Source organism: Neopsephotus bourkii, unplaced genomic scaffold (assembly GCF_033783945.1).
Source record: "Neopsephotus bourkii isolate Nb327-2 ecotype Australia unplaced genomic scaffold, CSIRO-AGI_Nbou_v1 NB_1707, whole genome shotgun sequence".
Classification (NCBI taxonomy): domain Eukaryota; kingdom Metazoa; phylum Chordata; class Aves; order Psittaciformes; family Psittacidae; genus Neopsephotus; species Neopsephotus bourkii.
In genome coordinates, this window is record NW_026902181.1 from 2,449,130 (window position 1) to 2,475,899 (window position 26,770).

Below are 26,770 nucleotides of genomic sequence, written 5' to 3' on the forward strand. Positions count from 1 at the left end.
AGGACTGTCACACAGACTGGGGTGTGGACAGCTCAAAACTGTTATGGTGCCTCTGTACAGTTTCCTTGGAAATTTTCCTACCATATGCAGGGGTGTTTTTTCCACCCAGAAGTCCTCACTCCAGGTCTGTGGCAGGTGACCTTCCTGCATGATCCTCTACAGCCTTCAATCCACCCTAGAAGGGTGAAGAGGCAGCGGGACAACATCTGGTACTTCACAGGTTCAGTGAATAATACTTGACCTTAGGCTCCCCCAGGGCTCACAGCTGAGGAAGACATTGGTGAACACGGCCAATGTCCCATTAGAGCATTTTCTAAGGTCAGGGAGGCCAGAGTGACATAGCTGTTGACTGGCACTAACTATGCTCCAGACTTCAGCAGAAGAGTAAGCAAGATAACCAGGAAAGGTCGATCTTGGTGAATTTTCAGCCAATTTGGTACTATTTTCCAAAATTATCTTCTTGTGATTTTTGTCTGTGAAATGTTTCTACTGCAGATCCTCACCTAAGCACCTGAATTAGGGATTGCCTAATTAACACATGTGAACCCAGCTACAAGACAGAGCATACTCACTACTGTGACTGAAGAGATTAGTTCTGAAAATTTTACCCACACAGACGTAATTGTGTTCCAGGATATGTGAAACCAGCTGTGGGAAAAAGATCAGCAAGCATATGTCAAAGGATGTGAAAAAAAAAAACCCAAATTTCATCCAAACTCCCTGCTGGGCACAGAGTATTGCACCTCATCACCTTCAGAAGGTAAATTTCTTTAAAGTTTTCCCACCCAACCACAATGGAGCTGTCTATGCAGTTTTACACAGATCCCCAGCTGGTGTAAGACAGTGTGATCTCCACTAACTCTGTTTATGTTCATGGAGGATTTGGCCCAAGGTGTTAAAATATTTACTGCAGAGAGACTCACAGATCTGTTATAATTACATTTTATCTACTGATCAAACCTCTGACTGTTCCTAGTGCCTTAATTACCAAACTTGGATTCCTTCCAGAAAGAGATAAACACCACCAGACAGATGGGCAGAAAAAGGAATAATTTAACATTTCCCTGGAGAAATGACAGAGAAGAAATCATTTAACAATAAACAGAATTAAGCAAAGATTAAGATGTTCGGTAGGCATTGTTCATAAACAAAATCAGATGCACTAGAAAGGGGCACAAGCCATGTTATATCCCCATGTGCCTAGCTAGTCCCTGGTGCCTGCTCACTGAGGATCCTCTCATCCAGGATCAAATAACCCTTTTTAATGGACTTTTGACATTCCTTACATGGGTTACTCAGAGGTCTGGAGCAACCCACCATTGGGAAATTTTTCTTGTTATTCCACCTGAGGTTTTGCCTTCTTTTGGTTATCACAACTTCAGCTTTAAAAGCTCTGTGACCTGGTGATTGCAGTTCTACTACACTTGTCTTACACTGTTTTTGCAATAATTTGTTCCATTATTCAACCGAAGATGGAAATTAAAGTAACACACTGGTAACTCATATTAATCAACACAACTTCCTAATTCTACAAAAGGCCACAACAAGCTTTCCTTAAACATCAGGAAAGCAAAAAGGTATTCAGAAATTTTGCAACAAAGAGTACACACCCAACCCTCTGGGGTGCCTGGGGTCCATGAGCAAGAGCACCAGGAAATCCCTTGCAAGTCCTTTCCTGGATGTATATTATACACACATGCTGTTGGCTGTCAAAGAGCTTTCCATACAGACCTCACATGCATATATTCAAAAAAACTCAATCTAAACAAAACACTGCTCTGCCTGCACCTTTCCTACAAAACAAGAGGCCAGAATCACAGTCTATACATAGCTGGTTTGTTTGCTGTACTGCTGCAAGGTGCTCAGAGATGGGAAGGATGTGCCAAGCTTGTAGACACCATGTTGGCTGCTTCAAGCAGTGTGGTATGGGATGTACTCCAGCTGGTGGCTTTTAGTTTGCTGTCCAGGACCTGCAGATTAATTTTTAAGGATCTCAAATGGTTGAAAGAAAATAAGATTAACATCCAAGCATTTAAATGCACTTCCACAGAAAAACCATAGGAATCTGTATATGTTGTACTTTCATTAAGTAAAAACTTTCTGGTATTAGCTTATTAAATCTTAAACTTATCAAATCCATGCATAGACATGGTGCTTAGGGACATGGCTTAGGCGTGGATTTGGCAGTGTTTGATGTATTGTTGGACTTGATGATTTTAAAGCTCTTCTCCAACCAAAATGAGTCTATGATTCTATGAAAAAAGTTGGAAAAAAAACTGTTCTCAAAAGGCAATGTGGGAGCATTCCCTATTTCTATACCAAATCTATAAAAAAGGCCTGAAGGAAGATGAGCATGTGTTGCTCTGCAGTCTCATCTTTTCTGCTCACCTGCCTTCCGCTTCCTATGGGAACTATCTGTCCAAACTCAGTAAGCAGAAAAGAAGTTCAGCCTGAATCTTACCAAGACCCCAAGCAATATCCAAGAACATAATGTGCGTGTAGAAAACAGTGACTGAGAGGGAAAAATCCCACTGTACAGTCATCAGTGGACAGGCAGTGTCAAGAGTTCAGTTCATTTCTATGAACTGGTTCTTAGGAGACTTGCCAAATAACATGCAAGGCAATGATTTCACTGCTGAAGTGGTCATTCCTTCAGTGTAAAGTAATTAACCAAATCTGGGCCCTGTCCCTGCACAGCACCCAAGCTTGCCTCTTCCTGACTTAATTTGGTCTTTCATTTTGCTATTCCTGGTACATAGTATAAAATATTGTATCATATTTCCTAGAAGAATAAAGGAAGTGACATACCTTGCTTATCAGAGGTGAAAGGCAGACATAATTTAAATACAGATCTTTTGAAGATACTGCATCTGAGGTTTTTTGGTGGTTTTTTTTTTTTTTTGATTCCTTAAATCAGATTTAACTCTAAAGTCATTTGGAACTTTAAAATGAGCACAGATTTCCCAGTTACATTATTACAGTTTTAAAAATAGTCCCCTGCATCAGATGCAAAACAATTTATCTGCAGTATTAGTCTTCATTAGTTATATTACTAAACCACTCAGGAGACTGAGCTGTGAACAGCAATCACCGTGAGAAAGTCTCTATACAAGTAACGCAGACAATCATCTTTTGACCTGTTTTTAACATTTACAGAATTTGAGCCAGATTAATCCAAGGAGCAACACAAAAGAAACCAGTGAAATGACACCCTGGGTCAATTTAGTCCTCTCCCTCAAATCTTCAGTCAATACTCATCTATTTTCTTAGATACATTTCCCATTTTCCCTTTTTAAACACATTCTGTGTCATATGTCATACACCACCCCTTAAAATTTGGGTACAGCATAAAATCTCCTTTTACATTTTTTAACCATCCAGCACTCCCTCTTGGTCTTCACAGTGATACCAACTTTTTCCAAAGTAGCAAAACTGAAGCAAGACATTAGTCCCAGAAAAGTTTGCTGTTGTCTCTTCAACACTCTGTTGTCAGTTCAACACCACCAATGATATATGCAGGCAGGCTGGACCAACAAGCTCTGAAATGCTCCTGCTGGCAGCTCTCAGGAGAGGAGCTCTTCTCAGAGCAGCTAACGTCTGCTTATGCCTTACTAAGTGCAAAGCACAGAGAGCCCAAAGTGGACTGGTGGATGCAGCTAATGCTGGGGAGGGGGGCACAGAGCAAGAGGTGCCAGAGAATGGGGGGAGATGGACACAGGGGGTGTGGCTGAGGCGATATGGCACAAGAGTGAGCCATTGCAGCGGAAGTGTCCAGTGCCTGGGAGGCAGATGGGTGGGGAGAGACACAGGTCTTCAGCTCACATAAACTATCCACCAACTTCAGCACATCAGCTCACCAGACCACTTTAAACCAGGTGGAAACCTGTACCCAAATACTCTTCCATGCGTGACATAGGAGGGTGGATTTACAAGCAACAATAAGGCCATGATGCACACCATGAGCAGCTCCTCCAGCGACTGTGCCAAAAAAAGTACTATGTCATACAAAGCTGTGCTGCAACTCAACACAGAAGAGCAAATAATAATGATACATTCTTCAAAGAATTGGGATGAAATGCCCAGGTAGTCCCTTTCTGTTTGCTACAGTAACTAGTGAAAAAGAGAATCCAGATTCTACCCTGAGATAGAATATTTCTTCTGTGGTTATTGTCTCTACACAGATAAAACTAGTAACTGGAAACAGCAATGTCTTTTCAATGGCTTTCTTCACTGTGTGGGCAGTAGCACAACACACTGCAATGTGTACTGCAGTTAACAATGCTACTGGTTTTACTCTGAGAGAATAATGTCAAATTAAGGGGTTGATCCTGCAAACACTTAAAACTGCCCTCACCTTCAGGAATTCAGTCATCTCTTTTTTTCCTTTAGTGTGTCAACTGCTGTGCCCGTGCACAGGACCTACATTTTATAGCTAGCGGCTAAGGTTGAGTCACAATCCTACACTGTAGAAAGGGAGAAGCTCACGGACAACCGCAATGCCATCGCAACTCAGTGTTAAATGAACAAATGTTTCATGTGATGTTACACATCAAAGGTGTCAGCTTGAATAAGACAGTAGTCCTCTACCAGCCTGCACCCCAAGAAGATTATCGCCATCCCCATATTACCATCGGCGAGTCAGAACTTAAGACAGTTCAGCAGTTCAGCTATCTGGGAAGCATCATTTCCTCGGATGCCACGATCGATAGAGAGATAGACAACAGAACAGCAAAGGCATATAGTGCCTTTGGAAAACTCCATAAAAGAGTCTGGTGTAATAAACACCTGAAGAAAAGTACAAAGATCAGTGTCTACAGAGCCACTGTATTGTCTACTCTTTTATATGGGTCTGAATCATGGGTCATCTATCGTCATCACCTGCGACTCCTGGAACGCTTTCATCAGCCTGCCTCCGTACAATTCTAAACATCCATTGGACTGACTATGTGTCTAATGTCACTGTCCTCGAACAGGCAGGGGTCACCAGCATCGAGGCCACATTGCTGAAACTGCACTGCGCTGGGCAGGGCACGTCTCTAGGATGAAGGATCACCGCCTCCCCAAGATCGTGTTTTACGGTGAACTTGCCACGGTAGCCGCAAGAGAGGTGCCCCAAGAAGAGATACAAGGACTCCCTGAAACAATACCTTAGCCTTGGCCATATTGACTACCATCAGTGGTCCACCTTGGCCTCCAATCGGGAGACTTGGAGGCACACCATACATAATGCCGCTGACTCCTTTGAGAGTTCACGAAGAACTAGTCTCGAGGAGAAAAGACAACGCAGGAAGAATCGTGTCCCACCTGTTCCACCCAAGGAGACCTTCTGCTGTGCTTTTTGTAGCCGGATTTGCCTATCCCACATTGGCCTTCTTAGTCATCAGCGCGCTTGTAGTAAGCGTGGGTAAATGCCCTTCCCAAATCTTCGTTCGCGAAGTCAAGCCATGATGATGGTGTTAGAAACTGAAATTCATTATCACCAGAATGATGGGATTTCCCCAAACTTTAATTTCCTAAGTTGTGAGAAGCAGACACTGTAAAGATAGATCCAAACTAGCAATGAATTTAATCATTTTCTTTCTTTAATGCAAAGACAGGCAAAGGGAAAATTGTAAAGTTATTAGCGATGCAGGTGTCTTCTGATTTCACTGTTCTTATGGCTTCTGTTGTTGTGTTCTGAATTAAAAAGAAGACAAGATACAGTTATCAGTAGCAAGGACAGAATAGTTTCTTTAAGGGATGCTTGTGTCAAAGCATTGCTTATTGAGGAAGTTTATATAAGCATCATGTCCCGGTACCTAACCCACCAGAATAGGTCAATAAAGAAATGCTAGAGAAAAGTTGCTTTTCCTCTGCAGCCCATCCTGACTGAGCCACTGCTGCTGCCACAGACCCTCTGTGTGGCCTCTTCCTGCTGCTTTGTTATCATTCAGGTCCCATCACTGCCATTGTTTCTGATTAATCCCGAGGATGACTCAGAATAGTTGTCATAATGCAATACCTTTCTGATGCTACTTCACATGAAATCACTTGTGTTGCATACAAGGAGGGTAAACAGAGTACCTCTCCCTTTTAAAGGTAGAAAATGAGAATCTGGGGAACCATTAAGCTGTCAGTCTGGAAAGAGACTAGTGCAAATTATTAAACAATTTGCTTATAAACACCAGGAGAGTAATAAAGGGATTAAAAAAAGCCAGAGTGGATGCATCAAGAACACATTGTACCAAACCCAAACTAATTTCCCTCTTTGACAGGATTACTGGGAAAGGAGAAGGTAGTAAATGTTGGATATCTTGATTTCAGTCATGAGAAACTAACAACATAGTTTCCAGGAGCATCTGCCTGCAAAATCATGTCCCAGCAAGTTGTCCTCAGTCTGATAGCACGTGTTGCCATTGAGCTCCCGAAGTGGTCCATCCTGCTCAACTGTACTCAGTATTTCCATTAATTGTTTTAATAATGAAAAGTAAAATTTCAGGAATATGCAGGTGTATAGTACAATAAAGTTACAATAAAGTTCGTACACACCAAGGAGGGCAGGACGTGCTTGTGATGTCTGGTAAAGCAGAGGCCACAGACAAACCAGAGCCAGCTACGTCTGGGCAGGGGGCAGGAAACGTGATGCTGATGGGGAAGGGAATGCTCTCCTCTCCCGTGCTCATGCAGCTATGCCAGATCAATGATGCATTGTCAATTTTATATCCCTATGAATATAGGTATATGTTACTGTGTAAATTAGGGTTAGCTGTCACTCTAACCTAATTTGAGATTAATTAGTGACCTAGTCTGCCTTCGACTAGCTTCTTTCATATCCTCTGAGCAGGAAAAAACTACTGAAATTAAAAATAAAAAAAACCCAAGATACCTTACATGGGCTGCCACTAAGAGCTTATTTAGGTAAGACTATGTGCCCCCAGACCTGTCCAATGATGTTATTTATTTTAGAATAGTTAGCAACAAATATGTGACTCTATGTTTAACAAAAGCAATGGCAGCTGGTAACATTGACAGGCAAGCTCTGTTTTTCTGCTATTTACTGTTATAAGAGGTATTGATAAGAGAGCTAGAGGGAAGATACACATTTCTCTCCATCTGCTTTCTTATAGCACTGTAAGGCACAGAATGAAAGGTCTCCATAGAATCAAGTGGAGAAAATAATAACTAGGTGTGAGATAAGGACAAAATCTAACTTGCACTTTTTCCATCTCAAACTCATCCCACCAAACCTTCCAGAAAGGTGGTGTCAGATGTTGAAGCCTTCTGCCAGGAGAATTTGACCCTTTCCCATGGTGTCATGGAGCTTTTAGATTTCCTTTCTGTTTTAGGGATTTATTAAAGTCAGTCAGATAGATGAGTCAGTCCATGGGAAGTCTACAGCAGTGGGTACCCCTTTTCTGAGGGGAAATGTCTGTCTCCTCACCAGGGAAACTTGTCACAATCTCCTAGAGCTCAGAACAATTCAAATCCCGGTTAAAAAGCTTTATTAGTGTGCAGGAGGGGAGCCCTCATCACCGATGGCTATAACAGGTATCTCAGGTGAGATGGTGAAGCAGCATCATGAGCAAGCAGACTCTGAGTTCCTCCTCCACCCAGTGCCCCCAAAGGTCACCTTTATTCACAGAAAGAAAAATATCATTCCCCTCATTTCACAGTTACAGAACAATAAAACTACCATGAAGCACTGGAAAACATAATGAGAGATCATCTAGCACTGAAACAGGGATCCATCCATGGGTAACCCACAGTCAGCACAAGATATCACTGGGACTGTTCTCTGTGCTGTTTAATGACCCACTCTAAAAGGGGAGTAGTGCGGGTTTCCCAAAAAGGACCACTCCCCATTTAACAGTCCTGAAGGCTGTGTTTCATAAGTAATCTCTTGGAAGGTAATGGAATGTCTTGTGTTAATATTACGACCACATTTTTGCTTTATATATATTCTCCCCATGTTTCTGGTAACAGATTAGGGCACTGGAATGGGAAAAATTCAAACAACTCCATTTGCTTTCACTACTTACTCTGTTAGCCCCCAGATTTAGACAAGTCAGCAGCAGACTTCCTTAACATCAATATTAATTTTAATTTCATGTTCTTGTTCTCTCACCCAATGTCACATTGTTTTCAGAAAGAATCAACGACAGTCAGGCCAAACAAGCTGTCAGCAATGAAGATGTTTCTGTTCCCTGTCACATTTCAAACTTACTCACCACAAAACTCACAAAGGAGGATTAGAGGAAAGAAAAATTAGCAGCCACTTCCCAATCGTTTGTTAACAATCATTCCCTACCATCAGTTCAGTTTCTTACCCTCATCATATTTTGATTAAGAGTGTATTGGAAACAAAAGGAATCCTCCAGAAATCCTCCTCTCTGCCCTCATCTCAGCTACAACAAAGGGAGCAACCATCTCCTCCCTGTGCTGGCATGGAAAAAGTGCAAAACGCATCACTCACAGAGGGTGGTTAAACACCCAGGTTTAGGCTACTGCTTTATTAAAAGTCTCTTAATGGCCACTAGATGGGGAGAGAAACTTACTGTCCCCGGGTCCCTGGAAAATGTGTGAGCAGTACAGTGTGTTCTCACTCCAAACCCACAGTTTTAACCTGATCTTTTCCTTCCCTCAGCTGCTGATGAGTGGTAGGGCCATGAACTAGATACAATTGGAGACAAAGAAATCGTTCAGTATGACCTGCAAGTTTCATTTGTGGTCTGTAGCTTTACTGAACTCTGTTGTAATCCCTGAGATATCGGGTCTTAAATTTGTTGATGGTGCAAGGGTGAGTTTAATATCACACATGGGAAATGTTGTCCCGGAGTAATTTCTAGGGGAAAGTAAGTTCCTCTTTGGTTATTAAATAGAAGATACTTAAAGAAAGAATTGGGTTTGCAACTTGAGAGTCCCAGAAGAGAAGGATCAAATTCAGAAACTTTAAGAAAGATAACTGAAAGACATAAGATAAGAATCATCCCTCCAGATACTTCAGACACGCTTATATTACCTATTTCCAAAAAATTTAGTCATCTACGTTCTCACTAGATAAGTACTTATAGCAGTGTCTGGAGTCTTTGGAGGAGATGATCTCCCTGAGGAGATAGCAGTTATTCTTTGTTGATAACACCATAGACAGATCCCCAACTCCAGCAGTTTTGTGAATTGCATCCCACTAGTTGGCATGAATCTGGGACTATGTGTCTACATATTGCCATTGCAGAGTAATGTGGACCCTAGCAGTGTTAGCTCTAGACGGCAATACAGGCAACATCAGGCTTCAAATTTTTCCAGTGAAGATATACAGGCAGTGACTTGATGAAGGTGCTCTGCACTGCAGTGACTAGTCTCTACTAACACCCAGCTGGCTAGTTTAAAGCTGGATTGGGTCTGTCTCTATAACTCTGCATCACAGATATGGCTGCAGCATAAACATGTCCTCAGAAACCCAGACTACTGGTTTTTACTTCAAAGACAGAAACAGAAGTTCTCCTTCTCACTTGCAGTCTTAGCTGAGAACTACAACAGCGCCCACAAGCAACTGTGGTTGCTATAAAAAAATCAGGCTGTTAGTCACCTTTCAGTAACAAATACCTTGAAAGCACTTGGCTTCAGTTACTGTAAGTTTCTCACTTCATGCCTGGTAGTAAATATCATCCTTCAAACAAGATGTGAAGGTTGCCATGGAGCTCCAAAATCCTTTTGGTCCAAAAGAAGTTAGCGTTTTAACAATAACGTTTTGATGAGGATATTGCGTGTGGTCTTTTTCCTCCACATTCCCTGATAGAGGGATCATTACCTATGACCAAATAAGAGATGTACAGCTACAGCACTCGTCTGCCAAGTTCAGTGTAACGTACTTCCAAGAGGAACGTCTGGCTCTGTAATTTTGTTCCTTGGCAATGCAGCTGTTGTCTATATGGCTGGTTGCCCTTCTGCTGGCAGCTGTAAAACTGTATCGGGGCATGCTTTGGACACAGATTGCTTCTTTATGATGTCTGGATGTCCTTTCCTTCATCCCACACTTGCCTATACCTAGGAACAATTTTGCTTTAGAAATGAGTGCAAGGTGTAGTCCTTCAAATTACGCCTCACTGTAAATGGAAGGAACCAGGGAAGCAGAGAAGCATGGGACAATTTACACACTCACTAGAATTAGCAGCAAGTGTTAGTGACCACAGTAAGACTACTTGCGGTTAACAGGCACACATAATATTATATGCTGTTCCCACAGAATATCAGAGAGAAAGGAACTCCTGTCCCAACTGCAAAGCCATTTCATGGAAGCTTTGCTGAGATCTTGAGTGGATCTGAGACAGAAATTAGCAAGCTTTCAAGAGAATTCAAATAGAAGATTTATCTGTTCAACAACAGTAAAAATACATGATGTACATTTGGGGTCACCACCATTAAATCCACACAGGGAGAATATAGCATTAACAACTGCAGCACTTCTTAAACACACACTGACCACTGGCACACTGTGTCACCTAACTGTCCAGTGCATCCATAGCTTTTCAGAAACCGTTGAAGTTTTACTCCAAACACAGAGGATAAACATCACAGAGCAATGGCCTGAGGCTAAAAGGATCAGGGATTTTCATTTATGCTGGAGGAGAAAATACTAGGTGGGAGAACCAAGTCATGAGCCAAGAACAGATGAAAATATGGGTAGTACCATGGATACCTTAAAACTACCTTCAGCAGGTAGATTGGAGAAATGAGCTATGCAAGGGATGTGTGGAACAAATCTGCTTAATGCTATACAGTGTCCACTGTTGGACAGAGCTTCATACTCCACACTGCTGAGCCACTAGATAGTACTGAATGATGCTTTTGTGTTGTATAATGTACCCTTTTACACCAAAGGGGAAACAGATGGAGGTGTTTGCAAACTGGGCAACAGCAAAAGACAGAAAAGATTGTAAACTATTGAAGACTGAAGAATCAATATGGAGAGGATGGAGTCCTTGATTGTAGCAATGAGATCATAGCAGGAATCTGGGGTAAAGTCATGAGACTCACTGTGAATGAAGACACATTTTCTGAGAGAGCATTTCAAGTTTGTCAAGAAATGATAAAAGGATGTCCTCCTTTCCAGATAGAGCATACACTGGGTGAACATTGTCATCAAAACTGCATTAGGGTAAAGGAACCTGAGACAAAATACCACATGAAACCAAAAGTATAAGTAGGTCCACCAAAACAAGAGAATGCTCAGATTTGCACATACTGTGGCCATTATCACAGTGTCTGGCAAAAATAAATAAATAAATAAATAAAAAGGTAATTTAGATAATTTGAGGTGTCCAAGCATTCCTATGCACAGTGTCCTTACACCAGAAGTGGGCAGAGCAGGAGCAAAAGGTTAACAAGAGCACTGGGAACAGTTTTCCATAGAAACAACGAAAAACATAGAATCATAGAATCATAGAATAGTTAGGGTTGGAAAGGACCTTAAGATCATCAAGTTCCAACCCCCCTGCCATGGGCAGGGACACCTCGCTCTAAACCATATCACCCAAGGCCTCGTCCAGCCTGGCCTTGAACACTGCCAGGGATGGAGCATTCACAACCTCCCTGGGCAACCTATTCCAGTGCCTCACCACCCTCACAGGAAAGAATTTCCTCCTTATATCCAATCTAAACTTCCCCTGTTTAAGTTTTAACCCATTACCCCTTGTCCTGTCGCTACAGTCCCTAATGAAGAGTCCATCCCCAGCATCCCTATAGACCCCCTTCAGATACTGGAAGGCTGCTATGAGGTCTCCACGCAGCCTTAATCAGAATTTTTTCATCAGAAGATGAAAAAAAAACCCTCTCTCAGCTAACAAAAGAAACAACCCTTCATTTTAGTTTAGTTTACAGGTGACAAGGGTATGTCCCTCCAGGAACAGTGACATTAGGGGTGTTAAAAGCCTCCTGCTACCTGCCAGCTCCACAGAGAGTAGGAGTTTTGATAAACCATGATAACAGGGGTTGGTAGCTCAGGGTGACAGAAATCCTGCTTTTAAACTGTAATGCTTCCACTTTAATTCTCCATGTTTTTTCCATCAAACAGTTGGAACGTTCCCCAGGATTCAAACCGCAGTTGGCCCCTGACACTCAGTATAACCTTCTGAGCAGACAAACCCACTGTTTTCTGTCAGGTACAGCTGAATGTTTGTTACAGCTACCTGGTGAGTTGCTATGAAAACTAGTGTCAAATTAATAAAACTTTAGCAAAAAAAAATGGCAAAGGGTCAGACCCAGCTCCATGTTTGTGGCTGCTAATTACAGAGAGGAAGGAGAGGCTGGAATATCACCTGCTCAACCCTACTCTTATCCATAAAATGCCTTTGCGGCTGGATACAGATGTTAACTGTGTGAAGAGAAAGAGAAGGAGAAGCAACTAGCTTGTAAGGATTTGAAAGCCCAAGTTTTCCCCTGCATCATAAAAACAAAGCTGTGTGTATCCACAGCTAACAGCTGTTAGCAGTTGCCTATAGTAAGAGGTAACCTCATGGTTATGTGAAATTGCTTGCCTGATCAGATTTGTCCTGCTCAGATGTAAAAGTGGTTTCTATTCTCTGGAAGGAAAGAAAAGAGGTGGGATGCTGTTGTGCAGCTGAGAAGGTCTCATAGCTATATTGTCATAATCTCTTGGGTTTCAAGCCCGTGTTGAATCCACTCTTCTCAAAACCCCGATTTTACCAACCTGTTGGTTCCTGAACTGATTTCTGTTGGCTGGGAACCAAGGGACTTTCCAGACAAAGAAATTCATTTGCAGGGAAGCATCCAGAGTTAGATTTTGCCCCTTGGGGCAGAATGGCTGCAGCTGATGTGAGCTGTGTGGTGTGTGCTGAAAGAGAAAATACATAATGTAGAGATAAAAATTTCCCTTCTGTTTCACTGTAAGGCACAAATAACTCTCACTTCCTTTGCATTAATGCAGCTCAAAAGCAGATATTAAGATGATGTATGCTCTGCAATTTGTATTTTTAACCACAGTGGTTTAAAATGTATGTTGATTCAGGCTGGATGGGAGAAAAGAAACTCTTTACAATGAGGGTGGTAAAATACTGGAACAGGTTGCTCAGGAGGTGGTGGATGCACCATCCCTGGAGACATTCAAGACCAGACTGGATGTGGTTCTGGGCAACCTGATCTACCTGAAGATGTTCCTGCTCATTGCAGTGAGGTTGGACTAGATGACTTTTGAAGGTCCCTTCCAACTCAGATTATTCTATGATTCTATGATTCAAGCACAGCCAACAGGGACAGGCAACAACAGGAGAATGAAAGAGCTAAACGAAGGAAAAGCCCCTTTGTCATCAGATTTTCACTGCTTGTGTCTTTTCAGTCTTTGATACAGCTGGGTAGGTAGGGGGAATATACTTTTCCAAGTGACATTTCCAAGCAAACATTCTGCTGTTATGGAGAAACATGGATGAGTCCCAGCCTGAGCCCATGGGTTGTCTACCACGCAGTGAAGTGGCACTGGCAGGACAGTTTTAGCACTGTACTGCAGAGTGACAGATCCCACAGCACGAAAATCCTATAAACAGCTAATCTGGCCCTGATCTTGCTTTCAGAGCAACCTGCTGTAAGCACAGCACATGACTCAAAGGCGTTTAACTTAACAGGAGATAACCACTGATTTATGAGCCAAGGGCACAGGCTGCTATTTCTAGCAACAACACTACCTCACACGTCAACTGGACACTTTCTCTTCTGGTTCCCCTAATGTCATTTGCACCTTTAGACTGCAAATGCTGTGAGCCTGGGGCTGCTCCCTGTACTTTTGTATAATTAATGCTTAATGAGACATGATCACGTTTCCACTGCAGTCTTCAAAGCACTGCTGAATGCAAATTCTACATGCCAGCACAGAGCAATAGGATCAGGGGCCACAATAACAGGAGGACAATTAAATTAAGATATTTTTATGCAAACATTGAATGTGAACACAAACCAGACCTTTTCCTGAGATAAAAAATACTAGTTAAGTTTTACCTTGTTTCCACAAGCACACACTCACCCCAGTTCCATCAAAAAGCAAGGCAGGCAGTGACATGGTTGAGTGCTGAAAGGCTGTTGCCCTCCTGTTCACAGCATGACAAGTTGCAGAAAGATCTGTCACATGAACCCACCCTTGTATGATTTCCCAATGGACTGTTTTCCAATTCTCCTCACCTCAGTGTAAATTTGGAAAAGGACTGTAACTGAACCTGGTCAAAAAATGTTGGAAGTCTCAGGGGAAGAGAAAAATCCACAAAGTTTCTTCCATTTTTTCTTTCCTTCTTTTTTTTTCCTTTCTTTTTCTTTTTCTTTCATAATCGAAATACAGCCCAAGATAGTCTGAATAAAATAGAAAGAGACATTGAAACAAGGGATGACAGTCCAAGCTGTATTTCCAATCTGGTAAAAAAACTAACAGTGCTCAAGACTCCTAGGAAAGAGGAGAATTGTATATAAGCATCATGCCAGTACTGAAGTAAGTAATGAATGACTTAAACTTGGGATTATTATTTATATTATTTTCCAGTAGCTAATACAGCAGAATCGGTCTCAATGTCTACTTGGAAAGTAGACAAAGCTCTGAAGATGATCTACAGGAAGGATTAAAATTCACTGGAGCATTTCAAAGTGTAATGATAAAGGCTGAAATGAAGCACCTCATACCTGATGTTTATTTGCCACCAGAGGAGAGGGATCTCACCCATGACAGAGGGAAAGACACAGCTTCTTCCAAGACTCCAGTGCTTTTCCTTCTCAGATAGGGATGAGACATGGCTGATAGATACGCAAAGAGAACAGGAAGAATTGAAATGCCTCTGGAAGCCACCAGGTTCGTTTGCTATTGTGTACCTAAACAGCACCTGCTGCATGGGGCTCTCAGCTCAGCTGATGATGCTGACAAAGGCTGGTGGGCTGAGGACTAAATGTAGGAGCCTGGCTGTACTTCACCGTCATAGAATCATAGAATAGTTAGGGTTGGAAAGGACCTTAAGATCATCAAGTTCCAACCCCCCTGCCATGGGCAGGGACACCTCGCTCTAAACCATATCACCCAAGGCCTCGTCCAACCTGGCCTTGAACACTGCCAGGGGTGGAGCATGCCCATTCCCTGGGCAACCTATTCCAGTGCCTCACCACCCTCACAGGAAAGAATTTCCTCCTTATATCCAATCCAAACTTCCCCTGTTTAAGTTTTAACCCATTATCCCTTGTCCTATCACTACAGTTCCTAATGGAGAGTCCATCTCCAGCATCCCTATAGGCCCCCTTCAGATACTGGAAGGCTGCTATGAGGTCTCCATGGAGCCTTCTCTTCTCCAAACTCAACAGCCCCAACTTCCTCAGCCTGTCTTCATACAGGAGCTGCTCCAGTCCCCTGATCATCCTCGTGGCCCTCCTCTGGACTTGTTCCAACAGTTCCATGTCCTTTTTATGTTGAGGACACCAGAACTGCACACAGTACTCCAAGTGAGGTCATTACCTATGTGGCAACGCATTAAAGAAGAATTGCTCTGGAGGGTATGATAACAAGTGGTTCCTGCAGCACTGTGCTATCAGGCCACTCGGATGCTTGAGTGGGAAAAGAAGCCACTCTGTGACAAAAGGAAGGGTTCACAGCTGGGTCCCTTGACAAAAGCCAGAGTAACATCTGGTCACAGGGCTCATATGAGCACAGCTAGCCCAGAGCTTTGGGAAAAGCTTTTCCGAAAAAAAAAACATACTGGGTGATGCCTACTGAGATGAGGCTGTGTCTCCAGATCACCTGCATTGGTTACGATGTGTAAATTGGGTTTGTTCTGCTCCTGTCACTCATGAGCAACATCCATCAAAGAAGTCTGATATTTAAATTACAGAAGCTTATTAGCTGCTTGCTGTTATCAAGTTAGTTCTTCTAATGTTTTGCTTCATATGTTAAATAAACCCACTTATTTTGAGACATCTGTTCATCTCCATACTGCACTGATCCCCTTTGGAAAGAGGACATAGAGGCTTCTGTCCAAAAGCCACTTCCACAGGTAATGAAATGTTACATGCTTTGTGCATATTAGAAAATATAGAGTGCACCCCTTCATAAGCCAAATAATCAGGTCTGATGCCTGCAGAGTGCAAATCAGAGAGACAAGAAAGAGAACAGATCCCCCGTTCACCTCCTGGACATCTGCTGAGGCAAACAGCAACCTGTATCAGACCATTACCCTTACGATGGAGACTTTGCAACCTCTCTGGTGTGTTACAGGACCTTTGACTCCAATGAAGTTCAACAAAATTAGAGATTCTTAAGAGTCAGCTTTGCCCGCTAAATCCCTTGACATATCACCATTGCAAAATAGACTTCCATGGAGACAACACGGTCTGAAGTGCTTCTGAACTAAGAAAAACAACTCACCAGGATTCCTGCCATGTAATGGCAAACACTGGAAGCAACACAGAGAGCTCTGAGGTGGTGGCAAATGTGCAGCCAGGCCCATTTGACATCCGTGTGCTACTGTGAGAGAAAGGCAGGCAGGGAAAGGGAGCCCTGACCCTTAAAAACTTCATGGGGCAACATCACTTAATTGCAGCATGGTGCAGGGCGCAGCACCCTACTGCAGTATTTAAAAGTCACAGATCCCCAGTGATACATTATATCTAAATTTCACAAATGGCCACTGCTAAATAAGCAGAGCTCTCTCTGCTTCCTCCCGAGGGATGTCAGAGCCCTCTCATAGGAGGAATGAGCCAGACAGCAAGGAGAAAGAGGAGGCACAGATGGGTGAAAGTTTCTAAATCAGCCTGAGAGCACCAGAAACACCTATAGCAGCATGCCTGCAAAGCTGTGACTGCAGCTCATGCTGTACACAAACCAAATATGTTATCACATGTACGTTAACAGCTGGGCTACCTGCAGCAAAAGCACTACAAAGCTGTGTAGATCTCTTAGAAAGCACTGAGGTATATGGTTTTGAAAGCACAGGAACACATTTCCACTGGTTCAGATAGCCCAGGCTGTGGCCCTTAAGCTAGGTGCAGTTTGTAAACACTACAGGTAGCTGAGGAGGGATGCAGGGCTGTGCTAGTGCTGTTGGGTCAGTAATATGACCATCTATGGTGGAGAGGAACTGAGCCATAGGCATCTGCTGAAGGTGATGGCAACCTGGTTCTCCCCTTTGCAGGGAGTTCTGCAGAATCACTGCAACCACTTCCCAGGGCTCTCATGTACCTCTCTCTGACATCCCAAGGCACTCAAAATGTGTCTGATGGCTTGTGACTACTTTTTCACCTCTCCCTCCCTCTTCTATTGCATGTTCAGGTACTTATAGGCCCCAAGGCATTGACCTAAAGCTCTAACCTTAGGCCTCGTGCTGTTTGGGCATACATTTCAGCAGCCTAGGTAGGGTGCCTGTATTCTTCCCTTGTTTTACCACCACATCCAGACACTTTTAAAGCAAGAAGATGATTTGGCAATGTAAATAAAACCTCTGATTGCTACAAAAGGAGCAAAGCAACCTGCTACTACCAGCATTCCTCCCATTAACTCCATCACTGGTGGAAAGCCAAGCTATCCCTATAGTGAGCTGGGGGAGGTCAGCCAGCAAAAAACTAATGTGAAGGGGATGGGGGGGAGGAAGTAGAAGAGTTTCCTACAGTTAACTCCTTTGAAAAGCACACTGTGAGGTTAAACCAGAACTTTCTTGGTGACAGTCAGCAAGTAAATTGGTTTTCTCTGCCATGGACCCACACCCTTCAAACAATGCAGGATCTGGTCCCTGCCCTGAAGACTAACAGTATAAACAGGAAGAAAAAAGGGAAACGTTCTTCATTCCTGTTTTACGCATGAGATAAGGACATCACCTAAATGACCTGCTCCACTTGTGCAAGTCAGAGCAGCAGGTTTGAAAACAGTGTTCCCAGGTCTAATTGCAGTGCCTTTGCCACAAAGCTTTGCTGATAATAGGCTCAGCAAGGAGACAGAAGAAAGAACGTGACATCCCTTAGCTTTCCACTTTAATTCTCCTCCCATCTGCCTGTTCCTGGAATGTGGAGACAGCACGAGCCTTCTTATTTTTGAGCAGAAGCAAAATGATCACATGAACCACAAAAGCACATTCCCTCCCTGGAAGCAGCCTGCTCCCTTCTTTCCAAGAAAGTAAAAACTCTGCGTGAATGTTGTATGAATCAGCCATGTGTTCATTTCAATGATAAAGCCAGCTTGGCAATTTGGCCTGAAAAAGGGGGGAGCTGAAAACCTACAGATTCCAATTGGCACGTTTTTAGACACTAAATTTCTGTGTCTAAAACTTGGAGACTTTACATTTGGTCACATCTAACTTGGGGAAGTTTCTCTGATTTTAAAGAAATTACAGATTATGTCCCAAGCATTACCCAGAGGTGAACAAAATAGATTTGTTCTTTAAGGACTTCACTGCATGCATGCATACACGGTGCTAATTGGTCACAATTTTGGTGCCCTCAGTGCAGCTTGATTTCCTGATTACACCCCTTTTACATTCCCAGCAGTTCACCATCTGCATAGGTAAATGCCATTTCAAGATGCAGAAAAGGCATAGATGAGGTTCCTACTGGTTTGACTTCCTGTTGTATTGCTAAGCCTAAAATAAATATAATTTAGGGGAAAAAACTCTATATAAAACATTGTAGGTAGGGAGGAATAAATTCCCTAAAGTGATATTTTTCCTCCTGTGCTAACCCCAGGCTGAACGCTTACATATGTCCACTTCTCTCCACTGTCATAAGGAGAGAGGTAAACAGCTTTTATCAGCCATCAGCTCTACTCTAGGGAGAGGGATTGGTAGAAGAAGACAGAGGAGAGGAGGGGTGAAGAAGGGTGTGGAAGAGGAGGGGAAGAAACAGAAGGGGATGGAATGGAAAAGGAGAGGCAACTTTCATGCCTCCAAGAAAAACTCATCCTCAGTGTCCAAATACAAATACCTATAATAGAACAGCTGGAAATCCAGACTCTGGACAAGTATCACCAGCTGTGTGGATAGGTGAGTAACACAGCAAAGATCTACAGTGCGTGACACAGAATGAAATGTAAGGTAACAAGTTGGGCAACATCCATCCTAGTTGAAAACAGCTCTTCCCATTTCCAAACATGCAGATACGCCATGTGCAATTGTCATTATATAGCATCTGCCTCTGGAGAGCTGCTGGACACGTTCTGATGGACAGGACATGAATCATCCTTTGAGTGACCTCATCTCCCAGAAGTAATTTGTTTCATAAGCTCATCTTTCCCATAGTGTGTCTGGGAAATCCTGTCACACAAATCGTATCCATGGAAGCACATGAAACAGGGAAGACCCCACTGCTGTCATGGACCGACATGGTGGTGTTATGGTGGTAGTGTGACTGATAGTGTGTAAAACGGCTGTAAAGAGACTTGCTCTTACCCAGCAAGCCTCAAAGGTGGACGTCACCACCTGCCCTTTGGCAAGCTGCCTCTAAAAAAACATCACACAGAGCACTTCCACCCCTCCTGTGCTCACTGATAAACTGTAATTTTTTTCTCCTTTAGTTGCTGCTTCTGCTTTTCAATACATCAAATTCACTTGAGGTCTCAATGACAACTTCACTGGAGTAGGAGGCTGCCTAGAAAACAAGGAAGAGATGATGGAAGCAATAAGGATAATTTAAATTATTTCAATTCAAAATGCAGAGGGACATACAGGCAACCCAAGAACAGAGAGGAGCCACATCAAAGATGTTCTATCTAGGACCAGGGGTCTCCCCTGAAAATATGGTCACTGTGGGTATCTCTTAAAGTCCCAAATTCTTTTAACTGCAAGAGCCTGGCTCTTATCGCAAGTCTGGGAAAGGTCCTGAATCTGATCACCAGGGAAACCAGGTTTTGAACAGTACAGTGATAGTTAAACTGAATATGGTTCTGGTATGTTCAGTCCAATACCAGCACAACCCCTACCCTAAAAAATTCTGACAATCTAAACAGATTATACAATGGGTAAGAAAAAATGTGAGATTTGCCTGAGGTTAATTTAGAGTTCGACAGTAGCGCCAGAAACCTCATTCCCACATCAACACTTGTAGGTGAAAGGAGGGTGTCTGTACATGGCTGTTTCTAGCAGCAAGACATGGGGAGAAAAGCTTCACTGTAGTGCAGTCACCTTCAAAATTCGCCACCCCATTGTGCTGCCTGTTCTCATTAGTGAGAATGTATAGACAGATCTGTTTGGTTTAGGCCAAGGAGGAATGATGAAAGGGAACATTTAGGAGAACAAGACGTAAGGAAAAATAAAGCCCCCATAAAATCAAAGTGGTCTGGTCTTGTAAGGAAACCAGTTAATGGAGAAAATTCCTCTGAATGTCAAGTTTTGAAGTGATAAGATTGCACAAAGGAAGACAGCTGCATTGCAAGAGGGCTAGAGAAATGTAGGAATGGCAGGGTTGGCCAGGGAAGAGAGCAGGAAGAGCATTTCAGAGCATCATATCCTGCAGTGCCTTCAGAGAAATACAGAATAGATTTAATTGGCAAGCATATTGCTCATTGAAGAGCTAATTAACAAACTCACAAGTCCTTCATCTCCTACAGATCTCACTAAAATTTCTTGCACTAGCCTTGAATTTGCTAATTCCCAAGGAAGCAGCCCCAGGGATGTCCTGTCAGACCAGTGTTGATGAAGATGTAGCTGATGCTTCCATACATACATCTGGAGTTGGACATACTCCACAGTCCTAGGAATAGATTTGCTGCCAGTTAATTTGCTAATTAATGAAAGGTCAGAGGCACTTCATCTATAGCAGAGCTCTTTGCTTGAGAAACTTTGCTAGAAAACGTCTCAGGTGGCATCTTCATACCATACCTGGCCATATCTATTTTTTATTTTAGGCTTCTTTCTTGCCATGGTGGTCTTGGCTAGAAAGTAGTAAAATGAATAGGAATAAAACTGGGTTGGATACCTGAGAATCACACTCATTTAAACAAGCTCTCCAAGCATTTAGAATAACTCATTCACGTCTTAAATTCAGCCAGTTTTTTCCAAACTCTGTGGCTTGGAACCAGCCTGCTCCTATTGGGTTTATGAGATGGGAATGACAGAGATCTTGTGAGCAAACCTGACCATTTCTAACCTGATTAGTGAAAGAGCAAAAAAGCCCTGGATCGAGATAAAATCACGAGACCTTCTGAGCTTTGCTAATCATTACCAATAGCCCTGTGACTTCCTCACTGCCATTTTTAGGCAGCTTCATTGTGCCAAAGCAGTGCTGTTACCTACTGAGCTCCAAAATCACTAAACAGAGGCATAGGCCTGGAGTTTGACCTCAATTGCAACTAGAAAGAAGCTTAAAGAGTAAATCCCTGTAACACTGATGCCCCTCAGGATGACCCAGCTGTTCTGCTGATGATGGAAAAGATCAGCAGAGTAAATGCTTAGAGAATGAGAGTTTAAGTGCTCAGAGCTCACAAGTTTTCTTGGGTAAACCTCAGCCCTGGGCTGTAGTTTTGAAATTAAGAGGATACACCTGAACTCCTAACTGTGGGAAACCCCTTAGTGATGCCCTTTGTCAGTGGCTGTGATGCTGAGCCTAACACTGTCTACTGAGAAACCTGGTGTCAATGTGGAAGAGGACATGAAGAAGACTAAGAACATGGGACATTGTGCACAAATTACTGAATGACCAAGACTCCTGGTAAGAGACAGGGAGTAAAGCTCCCTGGGGCTCTCCAGGTAAACAAACCAACCTTGTTTAACACTGCTTACATGTTTTATCCATCTGTCACTTCTTGGGAAAGGTGTTCAAAGCATGTCCAGCATACAGTTAGGTCACTGAAGAGCTCTGACAGTGGTGGGGCTTAGCCTGTCCAGGGGAGACTGCAGGTGGGTCTGCTGTGTCCCTTCACTGCAAAATCATAGATCATATGGTCCAACCTGTCTTGGCAAATTATGATCTAGACTAGATGGCCCAGCACCCTGTTCAGCTGAATCTTAAGTGTCCAAAAACTGATGAACACACAGTTTGGGGCTAAAGAGGTTCATTAATAAGGTTGTGTTTTACTTCTGCAATTTGGGTCTAAGACAGTTCCTTTGTAAGGCTTTTTGGTCTTTAGACTTTCAGGTGCGCATTGCTCCAAGCCTGTGTGTGCTTTTGGGCATTTCTTTCCAACCAGGCATGAGCAAGGCAGCGGAAGCATTTAGCACCAGTGTGCTTCCCAGTGGAGTCCCAGCGGGGAGTGTTTCCCCCTTTCAAAGCCTTCAATTCTCATGGAAGGGAAATGCAGCCAGCGGGATGTGCCGGGCTGCTGTACTGGGATTTATGTTCGTGTATGGCTCGTTCCTCCTGGAAATAGCAAAATCTTTCCTGTGGAAGGAACAAGGAGTTTGACCCCTCATGCGCATATACACTGTTACGTATTTAAATGGAAGAAAGACTTGGGAGGCACTTGAAACGCCAAAACAAAGCAGGAGAGGAGACAGGACTCACACAGTTCAAAGCTGGTTTTCTACAGATTGCTATGTGGTGTTTTAATTTTTTCTATTTTTTTTAAATTTCTGTTGCTCTTAATTTCATGGTTTTTCTCTCTCTGTCTGTATTTACATACATACTCTAGGAGGGGAAAAATCCCTCTTTTTGTTTGTGTGTGTGTGTGTGTGTGTGTTTGAGAGGAAATAAACTTCCTGAGTGCCTGAATTGAAAAATCAATTATTTATTCTTTATAACAAATTCTTTAAAGAGCTATGGACACAGAAAGATGACCTTAAATTATTACCTACCCACTATACCTCCTGTCTGCCTTTCTACCTCCCCCTCTTCCCCTCCCAAATGGAAGAAAATATCTATCCAAGATCAGAGGAGATTGCACCTGGGAACAACAGGCAACCCTGAGACATGAGCACAGCCTGCAGCCTCCCTGTACCCCTCCTGGCTGTGTAAGTCCAACACCCGTGACTACCACAGCCTGTCTGAAATCCTCCTGGCCGGTCCCAGCGCTGCAACCCAGAGAGCAGCTCGAGCACGGGATGGAGCAGGAAGCCTAAAAACTTAGGTCTGCAGAGAGACCTCTAGTGTTTTTCTTTCTCCATGTCCTGGCAGAGTTCCTCCAAAGTACAAATACGCACAGAGCTCCCATTGTTTGCAGCCCTTCACAAGCCCACTGATCCTAATATGGAATTCAGCAGGAAACCCATGATTTCCTGACACACAGCAAGCTGGAGAAAGAAAGGAAAAACTCCATTAAAAACCTCCAGGCTCTCCTCCATGTTAGAAATGAAATGGAAAATGGAGTGGATTTAACAGGAATCCCTGATTCCTGCAGCCAAGCTGGAGGAAGGGAAACGCGAATCAAAGCCACAGGCTGCTGCTATTTTTTAAGTCGCAATAAATACTGAGAACTCCCAAGCAGGATGAAGATTTCCTGACTCGGACGAATGAGACGGGACAGATAGTATTTTTATGATATTTATCTCTGTATATTTAATTTATTAACCTCGATGATTCTCTTTACTGATCTGGTAATTGTTAGAAGTGGCTGTGACAGCCTGGAAACATTAATATGATTTCCTGAGTTTGAGATTTGCTGCCCCCCCCCCCCCTCCAAACTCAGGAAAAGTCAATACAATCGCACTTCATTTTTCCTTCATGTGCACTTGGAAGTCCTGGGAGAAGCAACAGCAGCAGCAGCAGCAGCAACAGCAAGAATGAACTGCAAGGAAAATGACAACTGCACTGACGGGAGCAGCAATAACGCGAAGAAGATGTTAAAATGTGTGGTGGTTGGGGATGGTGCAGTTGGGAAAACCTGTTTGCTGATGAGTTATGCCAATGATGCCTTCCCAGAGGAGTATGTCCCCACTGTGTTTGACCACTATGCAGGTAAGAAAGCATTTTAAAAGAAATTTAATTGAGAACTGCAGCAGAGCCAGGTGGGAGGTAAAGGAAGCTCAAGGAGAGGAGAGGATTGTTCAAAGGGGGTGCATGGGTTACTTCTTGTCCAGGAATGTGATTCAGGCCTGGATGGTAGCCAGGCAGCTTAGATGGCAGCTCATATAACTGGGGCAATGCAGGATTTATTCAGAGAATTTGTTTGTTTCCAATTTTTATTTTAGTTTTGGTGAATAACCAGTGTTAGGGAGCAATCAAATCCCCTGGATTTTTTGGGACAACAAATACAATTCTGCTTCCCTCAATTTGTATTCTTGGTTTGCTTCTGAAATTCTGAAGTTATGAACTTTGCAGGCTGCAGGTATGAAGACTATATGTATGTACACATAAAAATATGTGCTATCAGTGATCTTGTGCCTCATGGCAAAAGATGCATAGACTGCAATATTTATATCCTATTTAAGTGATAATCGTTGAGAATATATCCTATTTAAGCAGTAATCTTTGAGAAAACCAGCATAGTTTCTTTCTGTGCTGTCAGAGTATAACTTCTTTCAGAGACATTTGTTACTCCACCTATAAATAGATTTTAACGCTATAACTTGATCGTAGGGAAAGCAGAAGTGGTGAATGGTTTGAGTACTTTCTTGTGAGGGAATTTGTAGTATAAGAAAAAATACTAACATAATCAAGATCATCAATGATGTTCACTGCATCGCTGTGCAAAACAGACTCAGATTTACGTACAATATTCACAGGCCTCTTTCTGTAGCAATTACTTGCATTACCCAGCTGTGTCCAAAGTTATCATGCAGCTGGTGTGTTAGGCTAAAACTGTTGCTCAAACTTCTGCTTAAATTTTCCTATCCCAAATTCTGCTGGTTTTCTTCTCTCACTGCTCCTTTGGCTTACAGTTGTTGTTTATGAGATCCCTAAAAATCAGATTCTAGAAGCACTGCAAAACTCATTGCTTATCTTGCAGCAACAGTTGGAGTTTCCCTCATTCTCTCCCCACCTCCTTAAAAACTGAATTTTCATGGCATGGCTTATCATAGATTTGGTATTCTGTAATGGGAAAATCTCTGCTTTCATTCTGGCTTCATGTCAGGTTTAGCAGATGAACTGGCCAAACAAGCAAGCTGTGTAATTGTAGAATCTGATCCATGGAAATGTGAAGTCCTGTTCCTCCACAAGAGTGGGCAGCATCACTTCTAATGCAAGCAACACTTTCTTTCCTCTACCCTTTCCACCAGATAAATGACCATTAAAAAAAAAAAAAACAAACCTTTACCCAAACAAGATATAGGAAAGCATATTGCATGTTCTAAACACACACTTGCATGAGCCAAAAACCCTAAGGAAGCCTGGCTGTGCAAATCTATGACTTATAGTGCAACAGCACTCATTTTCCCGTGAAAGGCTTTGATCTCTTATCCCTCACAGCTTTGCTTCCCAGCTATACACCAGTTGCAGCACTTTCCCTTCTTTCCCTCCATGTCCTGCAAATACCTCTGTGTGCAATAGCTGGTGTCAGACCACCTATGCATCAGCCTGTGGCTGGGTGGTTTTGGTGTGAACGTGGGGGCACATGTGTCTATGGGGCTGTGCACACACACAGGTGCTAATGCCAGACAGGCAGGCTGGCACTCGGTGGAGGCACTACACTGAGTTTCTCTTCCCTACCCAACTGCAGGTGACTTGCAAGGATTTGCTTCAATTTCCTTTCCTCTCTGACAGAAGCAGTAGAAATTGCCAGTGAGCTCAAAAGTTACTGACGGAGAGGAGGGCTGAGAGAAGGATGAGAAGATGAAGAATGTCACTGCATAATCCTTATTTCCTTAGGGTATAAGGTAAAAGCAGCATAAACGCAGTTTGAAATCAAGCTCCATTTTCAGGTTTTGAAGAGTTAGACATCTAAAATATCTCCAGCTATTTACAGCACATAAATATAAACTAAGAATGCTTTCAGTGAGAAAGTTCAGAAAGATAAGGGAAAAAACAGCTCCATATATTAACATGTTATTCTAAGAAAAAACCTATTCAGCAGCAGTGGTCAAAACTAGCACTGATCAAAGACCTAATTTCAGGGTTTTGAGAAATCCCATCATTTATTAAAACAATTTCACTACAAAACTGCACATTGAATTGAGCAGTGGAAATTACTTCTGGATCAGAAAAAGTCCCACTCATAAAACATAAAAATATTACATGGCATAAAGCATAACATAATCTAAAATAGTGTGGGTATTGAGAGAGTAAAGAGCTCGCTTGGGGCAACCTTACTGCTGAGATTACAGACTTCAGGATATTCTGTAGCAGCAGCCTATTCAGCTATGGCAGCCCATAGTCCAGAGGAAAGGTAGTACAGTAGTACCATGGGCACAGCGGTACCATAGGGATGGTGATACCACAGGCACCATGGCATGGAGGGAGCCTTCATACACGGGCAGATCCTGCAGGGTGGTTGAGGCTCTGTAAAATCACTTTTGAATTTACTCTAGGGAACCAGTTTGTCTGCCCCTGCCCTTGCCTCTGCCAAATCCAACTGTTTCAACTTTTCCAAACAAGCTGAAACCGTTTGATTCCGGTCTTCCATGCTGGAAATGCTCAAAAGCAATTAATTGCTACAGATTTTTCTGAAGCTGCACTTTCCATTGAAGGTTTTTCACCCAGGCGTTGTTACCAGCAGTGGTGTGTTAGCAAGCTCTCCCTCTTGCCTCACCAGGTCACAGCCTGGTTGTGAGTCCCAGGGCATTTACCAATTTCCTTCTTTCTAATGGAAAAAGTAAGGAGAGGGGAAAGCATTAAAAATTGAGGACTCCAGTGGTGATCTCAGAGTAGTTTCTCACTGACACGACTCCAGCAGCTCGGGGGAGACAGTGATATTATCCAGCCAAGCATTGGGAAAAGCTCCAGATGCACCACTGCTGTGGCCAAGGCA

At 42.9% G+C, this 26,770-nt stretch overlaps 1 protein-coding gene and 1 long non-coding RNA gene across 2 annotated transcripts in view; one reads left to right on the forward strand and one right to left on the reverse strand.

The window, feature by feature from the left end:
- Window positions 1-5,560: 5,560 nt before the first annotated feature.
- Window positions 5,561-14,082, reverse strand: LOC133224703 (uncharacterized). The gene is made up of 2 exons (XR_009728936.1): window positions 13,984-14,082; window positions 5,561-5,676 (listed from the first exon to the last, which is right to left on the reverse strand). It is a non-coding gene; the product is annotated as an uncharacterized LOC133224703 (long non-coding RNA).
- Window positions 14,083-23,029: 8,947 nt separating this feature from the next.
- Window positions 23,030-26,770, forward strand: part of RHOJ (ras homolog family member J) — a 56,934-nt gene continuing 53,193 nt past the window's right edge. Inside the window, exon 1 of the mRNA XM_061376501.1 lies at window positions 23,030-23,820. Within this exon, the coding sequence (XP_061232485.1) occupies window positions 23,646-23,820 (175 nt within the window). The 5' untranslated portion in view covers window positions 23,030-23,645. The remainder of the gene's footprint in view (window positions 23,821-26,770) is intronic.